This window comes from Catharus ustulatus, chromosome 10, assembly GCF_009819885.2.
Source record: "Catharus ustulatus isolate bCatUst1 chromosome 10, bCatUst1.pri.v2, whole genome shotgun sequence".
Lineage (NCBI taxonomy): Eukaryota > Metazoa > Chordata > Aves > Passeriformes > Turdidae > Catharus > Catharus ustulatus.
The window spans coordinates 13653699-13678000 of NC_046230.1; the positions used below are offsets into that span (position 1 = coordinate 13653699).

The 24302-nt window shown below is 35.8% G+C and overlaps 1 protein-coding gene across 21 annotated transcripts in view; it reads right to left on the reverse strand.

Moving 5' to 3' along the window:
• Positions 1-5: 5 nt before the first annotated feature.
• Positions 6-24302, reverse strand: part of DLG1 (discs large MAGUK scaffold protein 1) — a 145373-nt gene continuing 121076 nt past the window's right edge. For 6 of the 21 annotated variants that reach the window (XM_033069016.1, XM_033069013.1, XM_033069029.2 and 3 more), the window contains 11 exons: positions 21681-21857; positions 20824-20893; positions 16487-16586; positions 14160-14201; positions 12576-12611; positions 10963-11013; positions 8802-8903; positions 8389-8561; positions 4798-4907; positions 4346-4437; positions 6-1733 (listed from right to left, as the gene is read on the reverse strand). In XM_033069016.1, coding sequence (XP_032924907.1) covers positions 1627-1733; positions 4346-4437; positions 4798-4907; positions 8389-8561; positions 8802-8903; positions 10963-11013; positions 12576-12611; positions 14160-14201; positions 16487-16586; positions 20824-20893; positions 21681-21857 — 1060 coding nt within the window. In that variant the 3' untranslated portion in view covers positions 6-1626. Of the gene's footprint in view, positions 1734-4345; positions 4438-4797; positions 4908-8388; positions 8562-8801; positions 8904-10962; positions 11014-12575; positions 12612-14159; positions 14202-15776; positions 15811-16486; positions 16587-20823; positions 20894-21680; positions 21858-24302 lie in introns of all 21 variants that reach the window. The other 15 variants (XM_033069023.1, XM_033069015.1, XM_033069025.1 and 12 more) reach the window with 6 other exon arrangements.

Below are 24302 nucleotides of genomic sequence, written 5' to 3' on the forward strand. Positions count from 1 at the left end.
AAATATATTGTACAATAAAGTTTATTAGCTGTTCTCCTCTTTCTAACAAATGGAATGGATAGTGTTGATAATTCTTTACAAACCAAAGCTGATTTGGTTGTGTGACTGCCCCATGACTGCCATAAGTACATCCCTCTCAAAAACAATCAGTTGCAAACAAGCAATGGCAGGTACCAAATAATACGAATTAGAGAATTTCATTATTGAGGGTTTTGGTACAACTTATTCATAACATTCAGCACAGAAGTTTGTGCATTGCAAATGGAAGATCTTATGCCTGTGCAATCTGAGACAAACATGTACAGAAAAAAAATATATTGTTGACTCTGAATTCTCCCTTTGGTTAAGACATGCATATTACAAAGGGGACAGGGGAAGACAAACACCCAGAATTGCGTAGAAAAGAGGAGAACTTGCATGTATTTTTTTCTTGTACTAATATTCCCTGGACTTCATGCCCAGCCACCACAGCCCATTTGATTTTTCCATGATTAAGGAAGGTAAATTCTAATTTGGTGTTTTTATTTTTATTCAAAACAAAAAGCTAGGAGTAGGTGGTAAAAGAAAAATATATATTTTTTATATATATATTTATACGTGTGCGCAACTATGTAAAGAAAATAATTCCCATAGTTACAGAGTTTAGTTAAAGAAAGTTTAATATATATATATTTATTATAACAAAATAGGCAGTTATTGTGGGTAAAATATTCATTAAAATCTGACCCCTAAGAACACACACATTTTTAGGCTATGAATCATTCTCTCATTGCCCTAATGACCATCTCTGCAGCTGTTTTCTGAATTACTGCCAATGGAAATTTGGCATTCCTCTGAAAAATACAGGTTTCCTAGCACCTAAACACATTTTTAGGCTCAAAAAGTGTGATGACCATTATCTATAAAGAATTTCTGTAACACACTATAAATAGTGTTTCATGAGGAAGATTAAAAACATTACACATCTTTGTCCCTAGCAATTTTATTGGCAAAAAATGAAAAAATAGATTATAAGAATATTCATATGAAATTATGAAAATGAGTATCCCTTTAGGAGTAGTAATGGGACTTAATGAATATGCTAACTCAAAATTTGAAAGTTTCTTTCTAACTGCCTGGAAAGAAAAAAAGATACCATGACAATAGGATTGAACTCAGAAAATAAAACCTGAAATTGATTGCCCTGACCAAACCATGCTATTAAAGTTAAGCGTGCAAAGTTACTCATAATTTACAACTTCCTCGAATACAACTTTTCTTTCAATTGTTATGAAATTTTAAAAGAATGTCTATAAAGCTTTTTCGAAAAATCTTTGAAAGTTACTTTCCCTTAAACATTAAGGAATTTTACCAAGCAATTCCCTCCCACCCCCACCCTAAACTAATAGCTGGTCAGGCCATTCCACTGTCATGTTTGAAAAATGGCAAACCAACAACACACAATAATACAAATTATTTAAACTAAGAGAGACACCAAATGTAAAGCATTATGGGAACTGCAGAATGTGATGGTTAGGGTATGAACCACGCTGGAGAGAACTAGAGGCAGGCTCCACTGGAAGGGCTTAAGAGTCGTCAGATGTAGTAGGTGATGTCAGTTAGAAAATGAAAAATAAAAATCTGTTTTCATAATTTTTCCTTTGCTGGAACCCAGATGTAAGGACCAGACTGTTCCTCTATGATCTGTTTCACTTGGTTGTAGATTTCTTCCAGAGTGTCTCCCTGGACAATAGCTGCAAAAGATAATGTGGCAATCAGCAATCACCCCCCTCGCTCGTGCAGAAACCAGGCTGCTCCATGCCGAGCTGCTCCTTCCCCTCAGAGTGGCAGGAGGGGCTCTGGTTGCTGAAGGAACAGACACCTGTGGACATCCCTGGTTTCTGTGCTGGAGGGCAGCACAGAGTGGTAATGCAGGACACACAAAGCACTTCCTTGGGGACAGGAAGTGGCTTCCACTGTCCTACCAAGCATATACATACAACTGATGAGTTTTTTAACCTTTTCCTAGCCACATGTTCCTCTTTGCCTGAGTCAATTTACATCCTCCAGTATTCTTTTTGGCCCAACTTTGTTTCCAACACAAAGCAAGAAAGTACAGGGTTGTGTCCTCACAGGCTGATGAACTCCTCAGCTCGACCCTGAAGCAAGGCTGGCTGTTCTTGAGATGTCTACCTAGCTCTACCTTTGCCTTTATAAAAAAGAGGAACTCATGGAGTTTGTTGTCCAGACAACAGATTCAAGTTTTATAGACAAGAGGCTTCCTTATATAGTTAAACGTGCAATCTGTTGTCATTCCTATCGTGTTAGTTGACGTATTCTTGCCAAAGTTAGAAATTAATTAGAAATGAGCCAATATGGATGTGTTCTGACATATCAGAATAAAGTATAGTCTGGTGAAAATGAAGTTTGAGCTGTTCTTACCAACACTTTAGCCTGGAAGAGTAATCACTGTGAGACAGCAACTTCTTTTTAATTAGTGTCACAATCCAGTGTCAATAATTCAAGAAGTAAAGTTTAGCATGAAAGACAGTTTTGGAGGCAGGTCAGACTCACTGTTCTGTGCATTAATAGAGTACTGCTGCTTCTGAGCTTTGCTTTCATGCAAATTAGTTCCCTTTTATTTCTACCATTCCATTCTTATCTCTTAAAACCCTTCTCCCCATGTGCTGCTGTACTGCCTGTGGGAGGAGGCTGCTCCGTTGTTACAGGCCAAGTATAATGATCACAGCACAACAGTGCACTAGAAAGAATTAGGAATATCTTTGTAAGGCAAATAGGCCGTAGGCTTCAGCATCTTCTCTCCTGCTAAGTTCAACAACACCTCTTCCAAACCTCTGCAACCTCAAAGCTGAAAAAGAATGTGCTTTTCATGTGCTTTAGTGTAAAGTTTAAGTCTGTGGAAACAGAACCTGCTGATGAAGTTGGTTTCACTGCACACATATGATGTGGTACTTTCCAACAGATTAGGGAACACTCATACTTTGTTTTACCACCTGACTCATGAGTGGCAGACTTCTAATTGTAATTGGGATCTGTAATGGCTTCAAGTATCTTGAAAAGATTCAGAAAAGAATTTCTGCCTTGAACGGGATTATCAAGGAGAGACGTCTGACCATCTTCTTTTGTCAGCAAGCCTTATACTCCGGAGAAAAATCGTGGATCTAAACACTTGAGCACTCAAAAAGCCTTTTAGGTTTTTGAAACATCACAATTTAAGTCCCTTAATTTCTTGGAGAAGTGTCCTATATAATGGCCTGAGCCTGGGGTAATACCAGCTACTAATTAAAAACTGATAATGATTAAAATAAACTCATTCATTTTCTGAACAACAAACTGGACACATTTGCAAGCTGTTTGGTAAGGGGCTCTATAATAGGAGGAATTTTCAAGGTATGTTGAGAGTCCCATGACTTTCTGGGTGCAGACCGATAGAGAGCTATAGGAAGGGCAACGTACAGTCTTGGGATAAACTGACAACTGTGTAGCATTAAATGCAGAGAATAAGGCAGCAGGAAGAATAGGCAGGGAATGTACTGGTTCCTCTGTGAAGGGACCAGCCCATCCTGTGTCTCTGCCCAGCAGGAACAGACTGCTGCATTCACAGCTCTGCCCACTTAAGATGTGGGAGAAGAACTGGGCAAAAGTCATGTCACAGAATAAAAGTGAACGGGGCAGCAAACACAAAAACACTGCAAAAGAGAACTAAAGGAAAGGAAAGGAACAATTGTCTGTCAGGATAGGAATAGGCAGGGTTCATTTCCTGGCTCCTGAAGGTCATGACTTGACCAATCTCTCCGTGTCAGAAGCTACAATGCAAAGAATGAGCACGCTTTGAGTGACTGCAGCCCATCCCTCGTGGTTACAGTGAGGCCCATGGCAGGCACAAATTTGATTCCCTAAGTACCATAATGCTGTAGTGCTCAATTTTCAGAGGCTTCATTTACCATTATGCTTGATCATCTTCCAAATTTTTTAAAAAAAGGTAATTAACAATTTCCTACAAGCAGCTTTCCTGAGCAATTTCAGGTCTGCAAATAAAAGCTTTAAGCGTACAAGATATCAACAAAGCAAACATCTGCATTTCAATACTCAGGAAAATGGTAGAAAGTCTTAGAGTTTTTAAAACCTAAATTAAGCTCCCAGTAAATTTTTGCATTTTTTAATATTAAATTAATTGATCAAAGTGAAATCAGTGTAGAGATACTAAGATGGTGCTATACCTCAAAGCAATCACAGATTACCTGAAAAACAAAGCTCACTATCTCAGTGGTTAGGCAAGTACTATTTTTACAACAAGCAGTAAAATTTCAGCTCTGGAAAGTGAGCAATCACAAGCAAAACACACCTGTGAAGTGTTCAGTAAATTCTTGCTCCAGTTTCATGGCTCTCTCAAATGTCTTCCTGGCTTGCTCTTCTGTTAAGCGTTTATTCATTTCCCTGAAAGTGAAAACATTATACCTTTTATAAACCACTATCAAATACTTGGAGTCTTTAAAGTTTTAAACTCTTGTATTAACCCTAATGAAAGGATTAAATCCTAAAGACATCAAACAAGGACTGTAGTGGAAATGAGCTGTTCTGGCATTATGTTGCATGGAATTTAACACAATGACCTTTGTTTGCAAGCACTTTAATTTGGATTAGAAGCCACATCTTAAAGTCACCAAAAACTAAACTCTGGGAATTAAATATTATTTAAAACACAAACATTACACTTGTCTGCATATAATTTGTGACTGGCTTTTCAAATACAACAGTCCCAAACAGTTTAGCCTGAAGTACTTTATTTTTACTCACATGATATTTTCCACTGTTTTGGGTTTAATAAAAATGGAGATTGGGTACAGCTGGGCAATCTGCAACCTTTTGATCGCATTACCAGAAACATCAAGAATGCAGTGTTTACCCTAAAAAATGAGAGAGAAAGGAAAATGGCACTAAGCAAAGTTTAAGTCATAAGTAGCATAGCATAATAAGAGAAAACACATCTTCACTGAAACCAAGAAAATTAGAGTATTTGCATTAATAATACTGTGATTTCACCACTTTGGCACAAGGTCCCCCAATCTCCTCTACTGGATCACCATCACTTGAGATGTTCCTGACCCTTCTTCTTTGCTTGCTTCCTCCAGCCCAATCAGCAATGCAGAATCGTATAGTGGAACAGCTGGACTTAAACCATATCACCAATTTTTTTTTTATTTTACTTTGTTTCAGTACTAATTTGAGGATGCTTTAGGGAGGTGGCCATGTCACAGATGCAGTTTAGACAGGAGCCAGATGACTTAACTGGCATACCTGAGGGAGTGCCCACCCCTGCTGGCAGGGAAATATGCCACCATATTCAGGTGGAAGTGCACACAAGCCCTCTCCTCCTCCAGGTACCAGCCAGTAGAAATACCACATTGGAGATGCTGAATGCAATTTATTTGTGTTGATTTATTGTTCATCTCTTGAGAAACAAATATAACTTGACCATTCCTTGGGCAGGTGGAAGACACTGTGGTAAGGCTGCTTTCTTCCCCCTTTCTATTCTCCCTCTATAAAGAACTTTCCACATTCATCTCAAGCTTTTCCTGTTCTCAGCTCCTTTCATCTCAGACATGCTCATTTCCACCTCACACATTTTTATTTCTTTCCTTTCTGAGTAGCGTAGGATTAATTTTGTATACTGTCATTTTAGCAGGGTACAGGGGAAGAGGAACAGAAAAGTACTCTAGGGTGACTACATTAAGAAAAGCTTTTTCTTCCACAGGAGACCAACGTGAATTGCAGAAATCTGTGAGCCAGGAAACAAACCCACAAGTACCATATAATCAAAGGTTACTCATATCATACAACACCATTCCTGAACTCCTGGGAGATCATTCCTGGAGTAATGTCTGAAAAAACTGACTGCTTCTGCTTCCTGGCAGAAGAAATAACTAGGATTTTACATTTGTTCTCTTTCCCAAGAAAATCAGAATTTTACTTCAGGAATTTTTGAAGAGAAGAGTTCTTCCCACACAAACAATATATATGTCTGTTTGCTTTCAGCTGATGACAGCTGTTTCCCATGGGTCTGGATGCCAACTGGTAACATTTTAAAAAGGTGTCTGTATGTCCTAGCAGAATATTTTACATGTACTGATCTGTCCCTGTCTTTAAATGTGACACATGTTCCAAGAACTGAAAATTCCGAGCATTACTAGGTCCTTTTTTATTTTTCAAATAAAACACTCTTTGCTGTGTTTGGCCCAACAGCTTATGCCAGGAGCCAAAGGGTGGAGGGCTAGAGAGCCAGCACAGTACCTGTGCTGGACCTTATGGGATATAACTGTGACAGTTTATTCCAGATCAACAATGAATGTGCATTAACTGTGGCCTTGAGACACAGAGATTTGCAAACTGCTGAAGATTCCAAAGGAAAGAGGATATGAAAATTCTTTTCAAGTGAAGATTTGAAAGACAAGAAAAGAAACACAAGTACATTGTGATACAATCGTGTTTTCATCCATGAAAGGGAAGCTATTTGCTCTTTGCACAGTGCATTTAGAATAATATTTTATATAATTTAGTTCCTTTCTTGCAGTGCATCTGACTGAGAAGCACAGCACAGCAGCCAGTGCCTTCTATAACTGAATAACGACATCAGAAAGCATCTTTAGTGTGTCCATTGTGTGTAAGGAAATGAGAGACAGGGATCAGCTGGAAGCACGGGCAAATGAACACAACTGAAGGCTATTTTAAGAATACTGGTTTTGGCTCTTTTGGGGCAATAGCAGTCAATTCTGTTCTGTCTTCTCCTAAACTGATTGTAGAAAACTTGGAAATCACCTTTTGTATCCTGGCAATAAAACCCACTGAAAAGACTCATCTTTTCAGCCAGATGGAGAAGAATACAAGGATGGGAGTAGTTCCAGATCAATCAGTTTGCAGCCTTGTCAATGCAGTCATAATTTTGAAGTAAAGTTTTGAAGGGTAGACCATTGTTTCCCAGAAAAATGTTAGCTGCAACTCAGAAATTGCTGCATCTACCCAAAGTTCCATGGTGCCTGTGCAAGACATTTAGACGCATGGAGATATCTGGTAATACTTTATTCTTTGTATCCATTTATGAAAGATTCACAGCAATTTTGTACCTTACTAATCTCACCAGATAAAGAAAATAACAGAGCCGATTTCAGGTCCAGGATGGAACTGAAGGATTGTATTTGTGTTACCAAGTAAAGCAACTGCCAACAGATTTATAATGTTTAAGCTGTCCAATAATTTCATCATTTAACCACATATGACAGTTCCACAGGTTTCCACAGCCTCCCATAAAAAGTACTTGAACAATTCTGTAATTAATATTCTTTTCTTTCCTTTTCTCACTACATCCCATGAGGCCAAGTTCCACTCCATATGGTGACAAAGACAGAAGAAGAAAACATCACTTGACCCACAGAATCTCACTGTGTATGCCCTGGTTTTGCTTCTGGTAAATTCAATTGCCGGAAATAGCAATACTCATCCATTTGGTCAAAATGGTACACAGAGTTTTCCAGAGGACTAAACTACAGCCCTGTGGGACATGGGTTACTGCCCACACTTGTCCAGACTGACAGTGCCCCCTCTTGTGATTTCTCACCTAGAAAATAGCTGGTCCTTTTCTCATAGAGATCAGATAACACTGGGTACTGTAAATGCACTGGATTTGTAAGCAGCAGAACAACATTCATCAACCCAACATGAAACATGTACATACAATTTTCACCAAAGTATTTTCTTCAAGACAAGCACCTTACTCTCAGAAACACACTTTCTTTTTCCCACTTTTTTCAGACAGATCAAGTCAACTTCAGTAAGACTTCAGAAATAATTAGAATTTGCAAGAAATAGTTAATTCAAATCACCCTGGGATAGAAACAGTAAGGTCAATCTTCAAAATATATGTGTAGTTATGGAAAAATACTTTAAAAATTGAATTCTTTACATTTAGTCTCTTGTTAGCTAAAATTATGAGGAGCACAAAGAGTAACATTTTTGCAAGTTTTCTTCTGCACAGGTCTATGTCAAAAGGATCATCATACTAATTAACTCAACCAGATCTACTCGTAATTAGTTAATGATCTGTGTATGTGAGCTAATTAGCCTATAATTCCAATTATTTCATCTGTAGTCTCTTAAAATGAGAGGGCACATTGTGGTTGCTCTTTTCCCACAATTTAATCATGATGTTTTCATTATTCCAAAGCTTCATTATTTCCCTAAATGCATCTGTGACAATACACTTTGTTCCTAGTTTTATACAAATACTTCTAAAAGTCAGAATGTTGCTAATGGCTTTTTCCATTCTTCTCTTTTTCCCTGTCAGGACAGGAATATAATCACCTCAGTAAATGAAAGGAAGTGGAACTGATTTACCTTTTCTGCTACTTCTCGCACTGATTGGACACTTGTTCCATAAAGATGATTATTGTACTGGCCAGCTTCAATGAATTTGTGATCCTGAATATCCTTCTCCATTTGCTCTCGAGAAGTGACAAAATGGTAATCACGTCCATCCACCTCATAATCTCGTTTTGGTCTAGTAGTATCTTTAAACATAAATCAGTAGTTTTTAAAGCAAAACAAAAAACAGTGACTTTTTTCTCTACAATATCCAAGAAGTCTCCATTTAATACTGCAAAATTGTCACAAAGAGATTGACAATATTAAAATAGGTCTATGAAGTCTGAACAATATATTAGCACTTTTTTTAACCCAACATACAGAGGATGTTAAAAATTTAGAGAAAAATATCATCTAAAATTGCTTCAGTATTTGCTGAGACTTACGTGGAACACATGAGCCAAATTTGTCTGGAAATTCTGAGATCAGGTCATCATTTATTCTGTCTTTCATGGGTCCCAAAACAATCACAGGTCGAGTGTAACTGACTAATAAACATAAAGGAATAATGTCAGTTATATCTCATATGATTGTTAACTTTTAAGAGTTCATCAAAATAAGCTTTCTTACATAGCAATGATTTTAATACTTAAAAGAATATGTACTTCTAAAGAGAATAAAAACATGTTGAAGAATATCAATCAGTTAATACCATAGCCATAGTAAGATGATAGACCTTTACTTTCAAATCACCATTCTCAGTGATTGAAAATTTGTCTTAAATTATGAAGCCTTTGGGAAAAAAACCTTTTCACAAACTAACATGCTAAATTCTAATGGAGAAAGGAAAGAGGGTTGGTTTGAAAATCTTTGCAATTCAAAGAGCCACCTAAGCAGCAGCACAGTTCATAAAATTCTGTGTCTGTGTTGGGAGAAGCTCCTTTTCCTCTAAGACCACAATTAAGCACACACATGCAAAACAATTAAAATATAAGTAGTTTCTGTAACTATTAACACCCTCACAAAATTAAGTGTAGTACCTTTCAAAAGTAGTTTAATTATTTATAATGGAGGGATTTTTGTTGAAAATTAAGTTTAAGCAGATTATGTCTAATCACACTGTAAGAACCATTAAGACAATAATGCCTAAGTATGTTGCCATGATCATGCAATTTCAGCAGTACAGATTTTAATTTTAGGTTCAATCTATCTGCACAAATAAGTACCAATTAATTAAGTCTGGCCTATTAGATATATTTTAATTTGACTCAGAGCTATTTCCTTTCCACTGTATTACTATATTCATAAGAGGAATGTCTTGAATCCAGTATCTGTTAACTAATTAATTAATTAACAAACATCTTTGCTGTTTCTCCCTTTGTGAGCCCCTCTGGTGAGGGGGCACACACAGACCTGCAGCTGCTCCTGTGAGGGTGACAAAACTCCAGTTTCCTACTTTTGGCATAACTCACTTTACATCAAAGTAGGCTACTAATTCCCAATTTCTATCAGGGTCTCAATTCAAGCATTTCTCATCCATAATTCTATTTGGCATTATACAATATTTCAAATTATATGATATAAATAATGCAGTCTTTATTAGCCTTGTATAACAATTTTTACTACTTTTAGAAGATTTCTGGAAAATAAACTGGGGCCTTTGTGCCATGATTATAGAGAGGAAAGTCTATAGGTGAATGTGCCACAAAGCTATTAAAAACAACTTGGCCACACCACTCACTGCAGGAAGCCAAACATGAAATCTTTGTACACAAAATTCATATTAATATGTGATGTATATTTACTTTCACTGCCACCTTATTTGATGGGTAACAGAGCAGTATTCTTATTCTAAGAAAGGACATTCCTTTAATCAGAATAATTTACAAGTATATGAACTATGTATCAAATAATGTAACTCAACTGGTAGCACCTGTGCTAGTAATTTGGAACACTGAAAATTCTGTGTCTATACTCACACAGTGAATAGCAATTGAGACCAAGGTGAAAAGACTCAAAACCATTCCACTGCAAATCAGTAAAAAGCAATTTTTACAATGGAAGTGTGAGAAAATATTTTCTCCTATTGGTTTTCATTTTCATTTCATTAAATTTTATTTTTTTTTCCTGGAAAAAATCCTTTAATTATTAACCTTAAAAATTATTAACCAAATTAGTCATATAAGAAAACCATATAGAAATGGGACACTGTTCAGAGACATTTCAATTGAAGTTGGTAAATAGACAAATGATCTATTCACACACTTTCTGCTATGACAAAAGCAGTGACAATGCTAAAGCAATATGAAACAGAAGAAAACTATAATTTATGGGGTTCTCACTGACAAAACTATTAAGCATACTGTATCTTCTTTCCACAATATAAACCACACAAGCAATTATTGAAGCAGCACCCATTTGGATTCTGCACTAAATAATTTAGAGATTTTATTTAATAATTAATGCCTTTATGATTTATTCATTTGAATAACAGTAAGTTACAAGTGAAAAAAAGGGTGAAGAAGTTTATCCTGGTGCTTAGTACATTAGGGCATGAGAAGCAGTGTAACAATTCAGATTATTTTATACTGAGTGAGATCTACAAACCTTCTTGTTGATTGACTGGTTCATATGACAACACATACTCCTCCTGGCCACCTGAAATGTAAATGCAAAGACATATCAATGTATTTTTTTCCTGCAGCAATATATTTCAACTGAGCCATTCCATGGACTATAATGATACAGACACTGCTCAGCAATATGCATTACAATGATACTGATGAGGGACATCTTTCAAGAGCAATGAATTATAAAACTCACAAAGCTAAGCCAAACACCGAGCTTTAAAGCATAAGACACATACAGTAGAAATAACTTCTTGGTGTAGGCTGGCATGTCAAGCTGACATCAAGCAAGAAGAACTTTCAGGCATTGCTGAGGTGCTGCTCCCCACGTAGCCTGGATGCAATGCATGCATGCTGTCATTCACTGCTAGAGCAATGCCACCTGCATCAGCAATGCTCTCCATACTCTGAAGCCAGCTGTTAGGTTATTACAATAACATTTTTCTGTATTTATACATGGCTGGAAACCATTTATGTCAACGTGCACAGATATTCCATTAATTTTATCGTGAATTGGCATTTATATAAACACCTTCAGCCACTCTAATTCTACCAAAAAAGCTATGACTGTATATACTAAACAACTACTATTTTATCAATTGACTTTTAAAGACAAAGTTGAAAGCAAAGAATGCTTTGGATTGTTCTCAGCTCCAGGAAGCACATTAGCAGTGAATGAAACTAAAATAATTGAATATTAAATTTTGACAGCTGTAGGCTTTTTAAATGTTAGTGAAAGCATTTGAAATATACCTCAGTTGCTGTCTCTCTAAAAGATTATTAACATGATATTTCTGAGTAAAATTTCTTTCAATGAAATAACTAAAAATTAACTGTGACAGAAGAGAACTTATAGTTCTGAACACACAAGCTCAAATGATAAATGACATTGCTTTGAACTGAAGAAAATACAGTCCTCCAATATTTCACTTGTCTAATTTTGGAACATTCTTTGATGTTCATACTCCATACTTAAAACAGGCAAAGTAACATACCAAGGCTACACCACAGTTTATGTAGAAACAGAAGGTAAATGAAGGCTTTTATAAATGCATATAGTGCTTCTATATGTCTACTCTCTATTTCAAAGCAAATGTCACGGATATTTTAAATGTAAATGTTACCATTTCATTAACAGAAATATTTCTCTTATTTTGCAGTAAATTTGCCTTCAAACTGTCCTACAGCAATACATGAAGGAAGACTTTAATTTCCTAAATTGTTGCAAGTGAGGAATACCTTAAGACAGACATAAAACCATGCAACCTGTACATTTTAATATCTCAAAAAATTACTCATGCAAATGGATTTTAGAAGGACAGTATATACTTTCAGAACCCTTTTTAAGCTAGGGAGAGGAATAGGGAATCACCAACTATCAACTCATCTATGAAAGATCCAGCTCACATAGAATTAGATATTTCTTTGGAGAAGTCATATTACTATAAGGTCAAAGAGTATGAACTAGTTATTTAGTTATGCAAACTACTAAAGAGATAAGAACAAGGAAAAAGCATCCCTGACTGAGGGCAAAAAGTATATATTGTCACTGCTTTTCAATACTTTGGAAAAATTAGTATTAATAGAATGAACCTTTTGAACAACCGTACTCATCTGTAATCAAGATAACTTTCAGATTAGACAGCAGTAAGAAGAAATTAAAATAATATTTTAATTAAAAATGCTCAGAATTACACATTGAGATAACCAAATCCATGACATTCATAATAAAATCATGGCTTCTCAAGTAACAATAAAGTGAAAAACTAACTAGTAGTACCAATAATGAGCTTTAAATGTAAATAAAGCAAGCTCTCAGAAAAACCTTGGAAGTGAACGAAGAGAGGGAAGCAGCAAATTTAAGAAACAGACATGGTTAGAGTTTTAATGGTGTGTCATTAAAAATGTTTAAAATTTCTGTTTGTCAAAGGCAATTTCCATGTGTGCTCAATTCTGTGTTATTCTCAGGGAACACAGATGCCTCCCTCAATTGGTTTCTTTTCAATTACAGTCTGCAACAGCACCAGCCTTTTGTATATATGTATATACATTCTCTCCTTCAGTGTCATCTGGAAGAAAATGTGGCCCATCAGCTCTGAAAAGATCTACAGCCAAGCAAATATATCTGTTAATGAACCACCTTCCTTATTATCCTGACATAAATTACAGATTTCTGCAGTGCCCATCACACAGCAGGCAGCCAGGAGCTGAGCAGCAAACCACTGTATGACTTTCACTGCTCCTTCTTTTCATGTTTCTCTTCATACCCTCCACTTTCCTATGGTCCTGCTCTGGTCTATGGTGGCTTCCAGGTCTAGACTGCAACCTTACTGGGAAGCTGTTCACTGGGAATGAATAGTGGGATTTGAGTTCTTGCTCTGGTTTAAGGCATGTCAAAGCACAGCAGAGCAGCACCATGCAGCCTATTACCCACCATGAGCATGGAGTGCTGCTGCAGCTCGGGTAATAGCAAACACTACTGGAGCTTCTGCTCGTAGTGAAAGCAAACTGAGTGTGGTACTGAGAAGACACTATGTCTTCAGAGAGAGAGAGAGAGAGAACTAGCATGCTGATTTATCAAAAGTGACTCCAGCACTGAATGTGTGTCGTATGCTTTGAAGACAGTTCATACTAAGCACCCACACTTGACAAAATAAATGAGCTGAAAGCAAGGGTAAATACATGTTTGCTTATCTGTACTTTCACTGAAGTATATACATATTAAATCTGAGTATCAGTTGTGAAAAACTTTAGATAGTTATGGCATTATTTAACAGATTACACAGTTGGTTACACTTCCAGTATTAAAGCTCAGCTACATATAATTATATTTGTCAGCATTAAACTTACATTTAAATTTAACAGGTCTAGCTAACTTTTGTAATATTAAAAAAAAAAAAAAAGAGGGGTAAATTCAAATTAGGCTGAACTGAAGAAAATCACAGACAATAAAATATCCATAAAGCAGGTTTGCAGTGATTCTAGGGAGTTTTTTTAAAAACAAAGACATGGAACAATTTGCAGTATTCCACCAAATAAACAAACACAGATTTCACCTGAAGCTGACTAGGAAGTTCTATTTAACATGTAAATACCCAGAAAAGACAGACAAACAAAACCAAAGAAAGAGCTACAAAACAAAGGTTCTGAATAAACAAAGAACTTAAAAACACTTACGGTAACTACTTTCACTATCGCTGGCATTAGAGGTTACATGCTCTGAAATTGCAACACAATGGGAAAAAATAAGGAACATACACCAATGGCATGAGTCAAACAGAAAGAAAATTGACAAAAAATAATCCAGATGAAAGACAATACTCATATCAATGTGCTGAAATCAATACATACTGCATATAAAAGTTTTAACGTACTTCTCATAGCTCTCAGGATCAAGCTTAATTTCATATGAAAGGAATTGATGTTAATAAAAAGAAAAACATTAAATAGCACATAAAATAAGATTACAAAAAGTACACTCATAATTCACATGTAACCCTGCAATTTTTAAGTTTTCACTTCAGGATAAATTTTGTTGTGTAAAAATCTTAGGATTATGCATTTCAACTTTGATGCGGGCGATTAATTGATTACATTTAGTCTCTTGTAGAGAAAATACTGGATTATATTGGAGGAAATACAGTGTACCATGTAACACAATTTGCATTAGGTGTGGTAAGGCAGCTTTAAAAAGGTTGTTCCAAAAAACAGACAAGAAACCAATTGTTTCTAGAATAGAATCATCTAAAGACTTCTGGACCATATTACATCGTTCAAACCAGGTAGGATCATAAAGCCACAAAAGCTGCTTATGATCTTATGTTCTAAACCATAAGGTCATAAAGGTTGCTAAAATCTTCTGGTCTAGACCAAGAATTCCTTTGAAGCTAGCCATTTCAGAACTGAAAAGTGAATGTTACAGCTACTAGAATTTCTGCTTCATGACTGAGGACAGGCACAGAAGTACACTGGCCCTTACAAGTAATTTCACAAACTCTGTGCCTTACAGTTTTGCCTTGGGAAGACATGTTATCCTTAATCACCCTCAGCCACATCCTTTTAGAGCCTCCTTTTCCTATTGCATAAGTGCCTAACAGTGTATGTATTTAATATCTGTAATAAAAGCAAGGCTTTTTGTCATTTTAATACATTTAGTGGTGGGGTGTGTACACACAAACTGACCTGCTAAGAGTAAACATTAACTTTTGAACCTTATTGGATTCAAACAGAAGTACAAAAAATGCTTCAAGTCACCCCTAGCAGCCCTCCACCTTGTCTAAAAGAATCATAAGTGTGCAAGTCAGACAGAAAAACTTCCATGGCATTTGTTAAGGAAAAGTTTTGTTTGCTTTAAGTAGGTGTAAACATCAGTCACCTAGAAAGAGGAATGAAAACTGTTACTAGTTAATGTAGCATGGCAATGGTTGTACTATTACTGTAAAAAGCCATAAGGTTATTTTGAAATAAATAAAAATTACAAGGACAAGATATAAGTAACATTAAACAATAACCACCAAATTAAAAACACAGTACTGTTAAGGACAAACAAGAAAGTACCGGTAAGCTTCTGAAAACAAACAAAAAATAAAATCTAACATGACAGTCACAAATTTTACATGTTCCTGAAAGCAAAAACTGCAAAAGATTGCAAACTAGGAAAAACTTAAGAACCAGTTTTAGTCAACCTCCTTATAGCAGTAGAGCACCAATCTCAAAGAGATCTGTCAAAAAAAAAAAAAGTAGTAATTTTTCAGATGGAGGTTAAAATAACTTGGGAGTATTTTGATCACTTACTCAGGCCTTTTGATCCCATGTCGTCAGGGACCTCCTGCAGAGTAGTCCCCAGAGGGCAAGCAATAAAAAGACAATCACAAAGAAAATAATTGTCAGTAATATATAAAATTGGCGCTACGACGGGAGACAGTTCCTAGAACATCACAGGGAAAAAAAGTCTATAGAATTTGACTTGACTGGCACATGAAGTGCAATCAGTAATGCAAATGGCAGAGAACAGAATTTGTTTGGAACCTGGTCTGAATTAGCAAATTCGTGCAACTACATTTTGAGAATATACTTTTTTTTAGTGCTGGTAAGAACAATGAAAATCAGAGTAACATCTCTTCATTAGGAAAACCAAATTAGAATGAATGACTTTTTGAAAAAGCAGTCTAAAGGACTGATTTGAGAAGCTGGTAAGCTCCATTCTGCTTTCATGAATACTGTGTCTTCTCCAAGTCAGAAACTGGGAAGCATCACTGACAGCACTGGAAGGCAATTATCTCCTCCAGGTTAGTCAGCAGTATTGCCCAGTTTATTTCAAACTGGGATACTCTTGTGTAAGTTTTATTTGAACAGCAAACAAAGGTTTTGCAGACTGGTTTGCCATTGGCACCACGAGCTCCTCAGCCTGTTGCAGCTCATGAAACTGTCTCCATGGTAACACCCTAGTGCAGTCTAGAGGCCCTTCTACTGTGCTTCGCTCTCCATCCAATCCACATACTTACGGTCAATATCACTGGTTTCCTGCTCACTCTGGTCCTTGTTCTTGTAGAAGGGAAATTTTCGGGAAAAGAGGTTCTTTTTACGCTTGTCATTGAATGACTGCTGAAGAAGAGAAGGAGGGGCAAAACAAAGGATGTCTAATGTCTGTGTGAACAAAGGCCCAGACCAGCAGCTTTGTGGAAGCTGACTCCTATAACCACATTATGCAGTGCATATCTCAATTTAACACTCATCTTCTCAGCTCATTAGAAATAGAGACTGGGATCATGACTTCGCTCATATCCTCCATGTTTCACATGCTTAGTATTGAGAAAACTGGTTCATCCTATACAGCCCAACCTGTATTTCACAAATTTAGGCTTGCTGTGTTTAAAAACAGTGGAAAACCAGGTTGCTGTAAGATGGCCAAACCATAAACATTTAATTGACTCAAAGTCAATTAAACCACTGATAAGTCTTATTTAGGGGTTACAGTATTTTAAAAAACAAAACAAAAAAAAATAAGCTGAGGCTTTTGCAAACAGCTGATGATATAACAGAACACCAAAAGTATTATGGGCAGTGTTACCAACCAACTAAAAAAAAACCCAAACTCCAAAACCTGTATCAGTGTTTTACTATTGCAATTCATTGCAAGTTCACTGAAAGGAATTACTCTGTTCTATGTAAGTCTGCATCCTAATACAAAGATTTACTTTCAAACCAATTTCATTGGTTTATTGTGGCAATTATGTTTTTCAAGAGTGCACTTATAATTATCACATGAAAAACCCTGTATATCAAGGATCATGTTCAGCAGCTTTTGACATTAACTGTTTATGCTGCTGAAGAATTTCTCCATCTCAGTTGGTACAAACATTTCTAGAGCTACTTACATAGACATTTACATCCATGTGAATATAAACTATTATTGTGATCCTTGTCCAAGTGATGGAGAGCATCAATACATTTTCATTCCTATATAGATATCTCTATAGGTAATTAGCACAGATTTTAGTAATATCTGCCATGTCTTCTGCTGAAGATATCATGTGACTATAGGACCTCTAATTTGATGTTCCAAGTCAATAAAAAAACTTGAAGTATAAATAAATCAGAAATGCCCAGAACTAGAGATAATACAGCTAACTTAAAGTCAGCAGAAATTCCCTTCCATCTTTAGGCATGAGTGACTCATCTGACCAGTTTTGGAAAGACATAAAATTTGCCATGATTTTGTCATTTGGTTTGCAGAAGAAACTGCAATAGAAAGGATGGCAAAATAGGGAAACACCCAACTTGGTCTAGAGACCCTGTGCTGTAGGGGACTATTTATTTCTAAGCTAAGCAGAGCCTATGTACAGCAGGAAGTAAGAAAAGCGCCACAGAAACATCTTTTAAAAGTTATTGTAAAAAAAAAAAAATCATGTATCCAAGACTTTATTAACAACTGTTTCTAAAATTTGGAGCATGTTAGCTTTCATGTAATTGTATGTCTTTGCTCAGCTAGTGTGAGCTCACATTCCTTTATATGCAATACAGTTGCAAAAAGGCAATCCTTTCTACCAGCTTTAAGTATGGAATGAATTACAGTGACAAATAGGGGTCAAACAGGACAAAGTTTTTTTCAAGTGATGGGGTACGTTTTTTGGTGCAATTGGAAACTAGTACTTGGCCTTCCTAAAGAGAATGTCTATAGTTGTGCTCCTTTCCTATAGTGCAACACCAAAGCTGCATCCTGCTACAGGACTAACAATCCTTCTGGCCATCTGTTTTAATACAAACATGCTTGGCAATAGCAGATACTTAAACATCCAGGGATATTTTCATTACCAATGTTTTTTTTTAAATTATTTAAAATTACAAGGTGTTAAAGAGGCACACGGTACCACAGGAGCACAATCAGTGACATTGAGCTCTGGAAATAACAATACTGTGCTAAGGAGGAAATCCATAAAACCTTTAATTGCCTTGCGTCTGTGTTCGACTAAAACTGTTGTTCCACTGTAAAAATTGGTAAATTATCAACCTGACACATAGACAAAAGATCAAGTTTCTAGGCAATCATATGCCTGCAGGAACCACACTTGGCACAGGCAAATTTTTATGTTACGGTCTTCCTGACCTTCTCTAAGAGAAGGCACATCACTGCAAATGATTTCTCACAACCAGGAAGGGTAATGTAATCTAGAGAATAAGGACAACAAAGAAATATGTCCAAAGGAGATCCTTGCTGTATACTGAAAAATACTGCAATGCAAATTTAAGAAAGCAAAAGACTCACATCTGTAATTGTTTTACTTGGGCAAGTCTATCAATTTGGTAAAAGGAGACAAATGTAACAAAGCTTAAATGGTTCAGTTTAGCTGAAGTGGTGAGAATGTGTAATCTGTACAGTTAAAATAAAAGGAGTAGCTGATTTATTGTACTTCATAAAATATAATGAAGTTCTTCATTATAGTTCTGAAAATATTCCATAATAATTATTTTAACTAGTAAGTAATTATTTTAACTAGTAAGTCTTCCTGAACTAACACAAAACTTTATATACTGCATGTATAATGGTCAGAGTCAGTTCCATTGCCAAAAAAAAAAAAAGAGAAAATAAAAGTAATATTATACTGATTTACATAAAAGATTAGCCAAAAGATTACTTTTAAAAGATACCATGATTATAAAAAGCTGGAAGGATTTGCTTATTAGTTGAAAATGCATAGTAATTGCATTAAATTTTTCATAAGCCCACTGGCAATCATTCACAGGCATCATAAGCAGGAATATATTAAATCAGAAGCAGCACAGAAAATGAGATAAATGTGTATACAAAGGAACAAACAAAAATAAAATGCAACCATTTTTGCTCCAGAATTTTAGCTTTCCTTACAATGAAAGGAACATGGATTTTAATGTTAACAATCACTAGGGTTATTCTTCAAGATCTTAATGTAGAAATTTTCAAAAACTGCATAAAATTGATATTTCATCCTGTTTATGGAATATTAGCACACACAGACACAGGAAGGCACATGGTCCATGAGGACATGTACAGTGCAGTCAACTTACTGGGAAAAGTATCATCATTACAAACACAGGAGGAATACTTCAAGGAGAAACTGATGTTAAAACATTTACAGCTGAAGCAAAAGACTGAACAGTGTAAGTGTTTGCAAAATGAAATGTTACTAAAGAAAGAGAACTGCAGTTCTACATCAATGGCAAGCGTAGTTGCTTTTCCACTCAGTGTTCCATGCATGGCTTTGGTGCTCTCTCAGTACACAGGGACTGTGCACCAACTCTGCTTTTGTCAAAACGCTACTTCAAACCCATCAGTAATTAACTGTTTGCAGTTAATTGGTAGACACACTCTAAAACCATCCAATTATCTTTCAAAGAACATGGTAACATTCGAAAAATGACTTCATGTAATGAAAATCATCTGAAGTATTTAATCCTCTCTTTATATGACTTCTAAAAAGCAAACTCAAATTACTATGTCAACTGATAACATTTTATTCCAATAGCAAACTACAAATGCACCAAAACAGAAAAATACTGCAAATAATCCAGTGAATCTCCATGGCAGTACCATAATTGTGAATCAAGTGGAGTTAGAGATACTGATTTCCTTTTAAGTAAATTCTTATAGGGGAAAAACATGACATGTCATTAATAACTGAAACCTTTGCCATGTAGCAGATATGAATTTTAGAGTCTTTATACTTTGCAGTACTACACTATCAGTATATAATACTGAAGTTTTAATATTTTATGTATGTGATTTCCAAAGTCAAGTAAACATTGTAACTGAAATAAATTCCTAAAAAGCATTTCTGGGATTTACAATAATGATTAACCAATTCTACAGCATTAGTGCAATGAAAAATATAATCACTATTTAAGAAATAGCTTCCTCAGGAGCTTAAAGCACACTTCAGATTTTTTTGAATGGTAATATATTATTACTTTAGAAGACTCTTACATCTAAAATGCATGTGCCTAAGTCCTGGAATTACTAGTCACATACTACTGGTAGAAATGGTAAGGTTGTGGAATTCTTTCTCAAATTTCAGAATCACATATGGTGCAGAGCTGTTAGAAATGGCACTATTCAATACTTGGTTAGGATACACAGCTCCTAGTACATTACAATATTAAGATACATGCATTTCTATACTAATTCTTTAAATAATTTGCAGTGTTTTAGCAATTAAAGGCTGCTTTGGTGCTCAGAATTATTTCATTTCTATTTCATAGAATTTAGTCTTTTCACTCAAATCTTAAACTGATTCTCCACACACAAAACCACTGAAAAATTGTACCATTCACAATGCCAGGTGTAATTAGCACTTCATTAACTCACCCCTTTATCTCCTCTTGTTTTGGAATTGAATTTCACTGTCTTCAAACGGGCTCGTTCCTTCTTCTCAACTCTACCACAAAAACACACACACAAATGAATCAGCAAAACTCCAGAACTTCAAGTTATTACTTGTTCCAACAGAAGCATATTTGTGTACCTTTTGTACAATACATTTTATTGCTTATGACACATTCAGAAAATGGAAGCCTGCTAATGGAAAACTTATTTCTCAAGTGATGAGCTGTGAGAGTATTGGGAGTATTTCATGGCTATACATGTTCAATAAATCCATAGACTGCAAAGAGGAAACATCACACAGCAAGTGAACAGCCTCAATTATCAATCAATAGCAGATATTAAGATTCAGAGCACCTAAACTCTTATTCGAACCTCCAGCATGCAAAAAAAAAACCTCATCTCCATCGGCTCTGGCTACCAAGTATGATTTTTCCAGTTTTCAATGTTCTTGGTAGAAAGAATGAATGATAGTGTCATGACTTGAATAAAATTCTTCATACTTTGCACCTTTTCATACATCAATTATTATTAAACTGATATTAAACCTACATGTAATGTTATTAAACCTACAACTTACAGTGAGAACAGAGAAGGTGGATGTGGACCACCTTTATTCACCTCAGCAAACAACTCCTAAGGCTAAATAGGGTTTTAATAAACTTCTCTTTGAGTAAATGAGAATCCCACTACAGATTACTTTAAAGAAAAAAAAAAAGAATCAAACAAGTGGCTCATCTGGTACAGAATTAACAAGAAAGAGAAAAGTATATGCAATACATGTATTAATCAGATCAGATGTTCAATGGCAGACATCTCCAAGTCAATCAAGTATGACATACCTCCGTTTGCTTGGGATAACTCCAATTTCATCACTTTCTCCATCTGGAGTTACCTGCCGTGCTTGCCACCATTCATCATCAGAAGCATTAATGACATGGAGAATATCGCCAAATTTGAAGTTCAATCCCTGACTCGGAAGGCCGCTGTCTTTAGTCTTGTCATAATCAAAAAGAGCTCTACATTGAAAAGAAAAAATTAAACATAGAAAAAAGTAAGAAAAAGCTAGGAGAGTATGAATAGCACAAAATACAAAGCAAGCTGCCTGTGCTATTCATAAATGATTGCATCATTCTGACAGGTACTTACAAGAAGGCTGAATACACTCCCATATACACACAGAATGTGTAGTACACTACCCCCACACACTTCTAAGCTTTAATGAATGAGAAAAACTTCATCCAGAGCAAACCTCTAGTGCTTTACAAAAGCTCTACAGAAGACACCTCCTGCAATTCAGTAAGTACTTTGCAGAGAGCAAGTTACATGTCAGCCTAGGGTAAAAAAGACAAGCAAGTATTTAAAGCATACAGGACTGTCTAAAGGGCTGTTTCACATCAAGTTATAAACTGAAATTATAATTTAGTACAGTTTCGTACTGTCTTTAAAATAAAAGTCAGTATCCTGCTCACAGGGAAAAACTCCAACTCAGAAATATGATCTGGTCACCACTTTGCTAACTAGTACCCAAAGGCAGAGAACTTGATGCAGATTCTTTTAGGAAATTCCTGACCATTTCGAGAGAATCCCGTCCTTTTTCCTAAGGTAAGCCTGTTTTCAAATAATAGGCACTCACAATACCTAAACAGCAGCTGTGTGACCACAGTTTTATTAAAATTCCCTCTGGCAGCAAGACTGGTTTATGCAACTGACTCCCATTGCCCTTTTTGCTGAAGACAGTACAGTTGTCTGGAAAAGCACATGGTCCATCACACCATGAAACTGATCTGGTTTACAGGCCATATCTTTTCTGCATTTTGGATCATTTTCTACCTGGACAAGTTCCCTGAGGAAATGAAGATGTCTGCAGTATGTTTCTCCCTGGCACAGCTGAGGTTTTAACGAGGATGTGGAAATGAAAGATGACAGGAGTCTCTTAGCAAACGGCAAAAGACCCTGCTAAGGTTCTGCCTTCTAAAGGACTCTTCTTTTACATTTGAAAATAGTTCATGAACCTCACCTATGTGAAATAAGTGCTTGTATGACACAGTCCAAAAAATCCTCAACATTATTTAATCTGCCAGTTCGTGTGTTGTCAGTGCTGCACTTTCTGAACAATACCTGAATTCAACTTACTCAATACCAAGCCAAAGTAGTACCAACAGATTACAATGTGATGATTTAAAAGGGTGTCATTTTCCTTGTCCAAACTGAGCTTGTTTCATCATCCCAAACACTGGTCTTGCATACCTTTTTCTGCTAGATTTTTAATATCACAGAATTTTTTAACCCATGTAAGTCAAACCCTGTTTGCTCCAAAATGTACTGTAGTTTTGTGAATTTTGCCTTCCTGAAGCACTGAGTGAAGTGTATTTGTTCATAACCAATCACAAATTGTTCACAGGGAAAAAATTCAAAATCTTGTCAGACCAATTTACCTTCAGCATCTATTGCAAAACCAGAGTTGTTTGTGACACCATGCCTTTCCTGGGCTATAAAATACCAAAAAAATTTCCTACTAAAGCTTTTAATAAAGATTTTTAGAATGTCTAAAAAAGGACAGAAATTTTTAAATGGCTTCAAAATATTTACTCTTCTGATACAAAGAGTGTTATACTTAAATCTACAATACCTTTAATTTACATTTATAACCAAATTTAGACTTTCAATTTTGAAATAGCTTGGAGGTTGAAATATCACCTTCCATAGAATTGCAACCTTCATAATAAGATCCATAAGATCTTTTGGGTTAATTCCACAGCATACTTTAGCTATCCTAATTTTTTTTTTTTTAAATCAGAACCATTTTTTTCTTTGAAATAGCCAAAACATTGCAGATAAGAAAATGATACAGATAAGAAGTAGTTATTCCTCTACATTTATTCTGCATGTTTGTTCAAGAAACACTCTGGACAAATATCATTTCATATCTCAAAATAAACTGCACATAATCCAGTATGTACTTTCAATGCAGATTCAAGTTGTATACATTTTCACTGAATTAATTACATGCATCGTGACATTTATTTCCTGAGATTTCTTGTTAGCATTCGCGCAATGATTTCTACCAGCTCCACTTTTAACTTCTATTTTTGAGTTTGCATATAAATTCATAAAAGCTGTGAGCTTGGCCTAACAGAATTAACATAGATGTGGACTGCATGAGAAAAAATGCTCAGGAGTGAAGTGGCAGCAGAAAGGGATAAAGTCATTATTACCAACATCTGCTTTTCCAACTAGATAAATGGTTACCCAGAGCAGGTTTTGCACAAGGAAAAGCAGCTTCATCAAATATTTCCTCTGGTGAAATCACTTCAAGAAAAATAATTTTATTGGGCAAAAAAGTCAAAGCTGATGAAGATAATTTTATAAAAAGATCATTTATTGTCACACAATAGTGACAAAACTATGCAGCTAACATTTATAGGAATACCAGGAACCACTAATGATCCTATAAATGACCT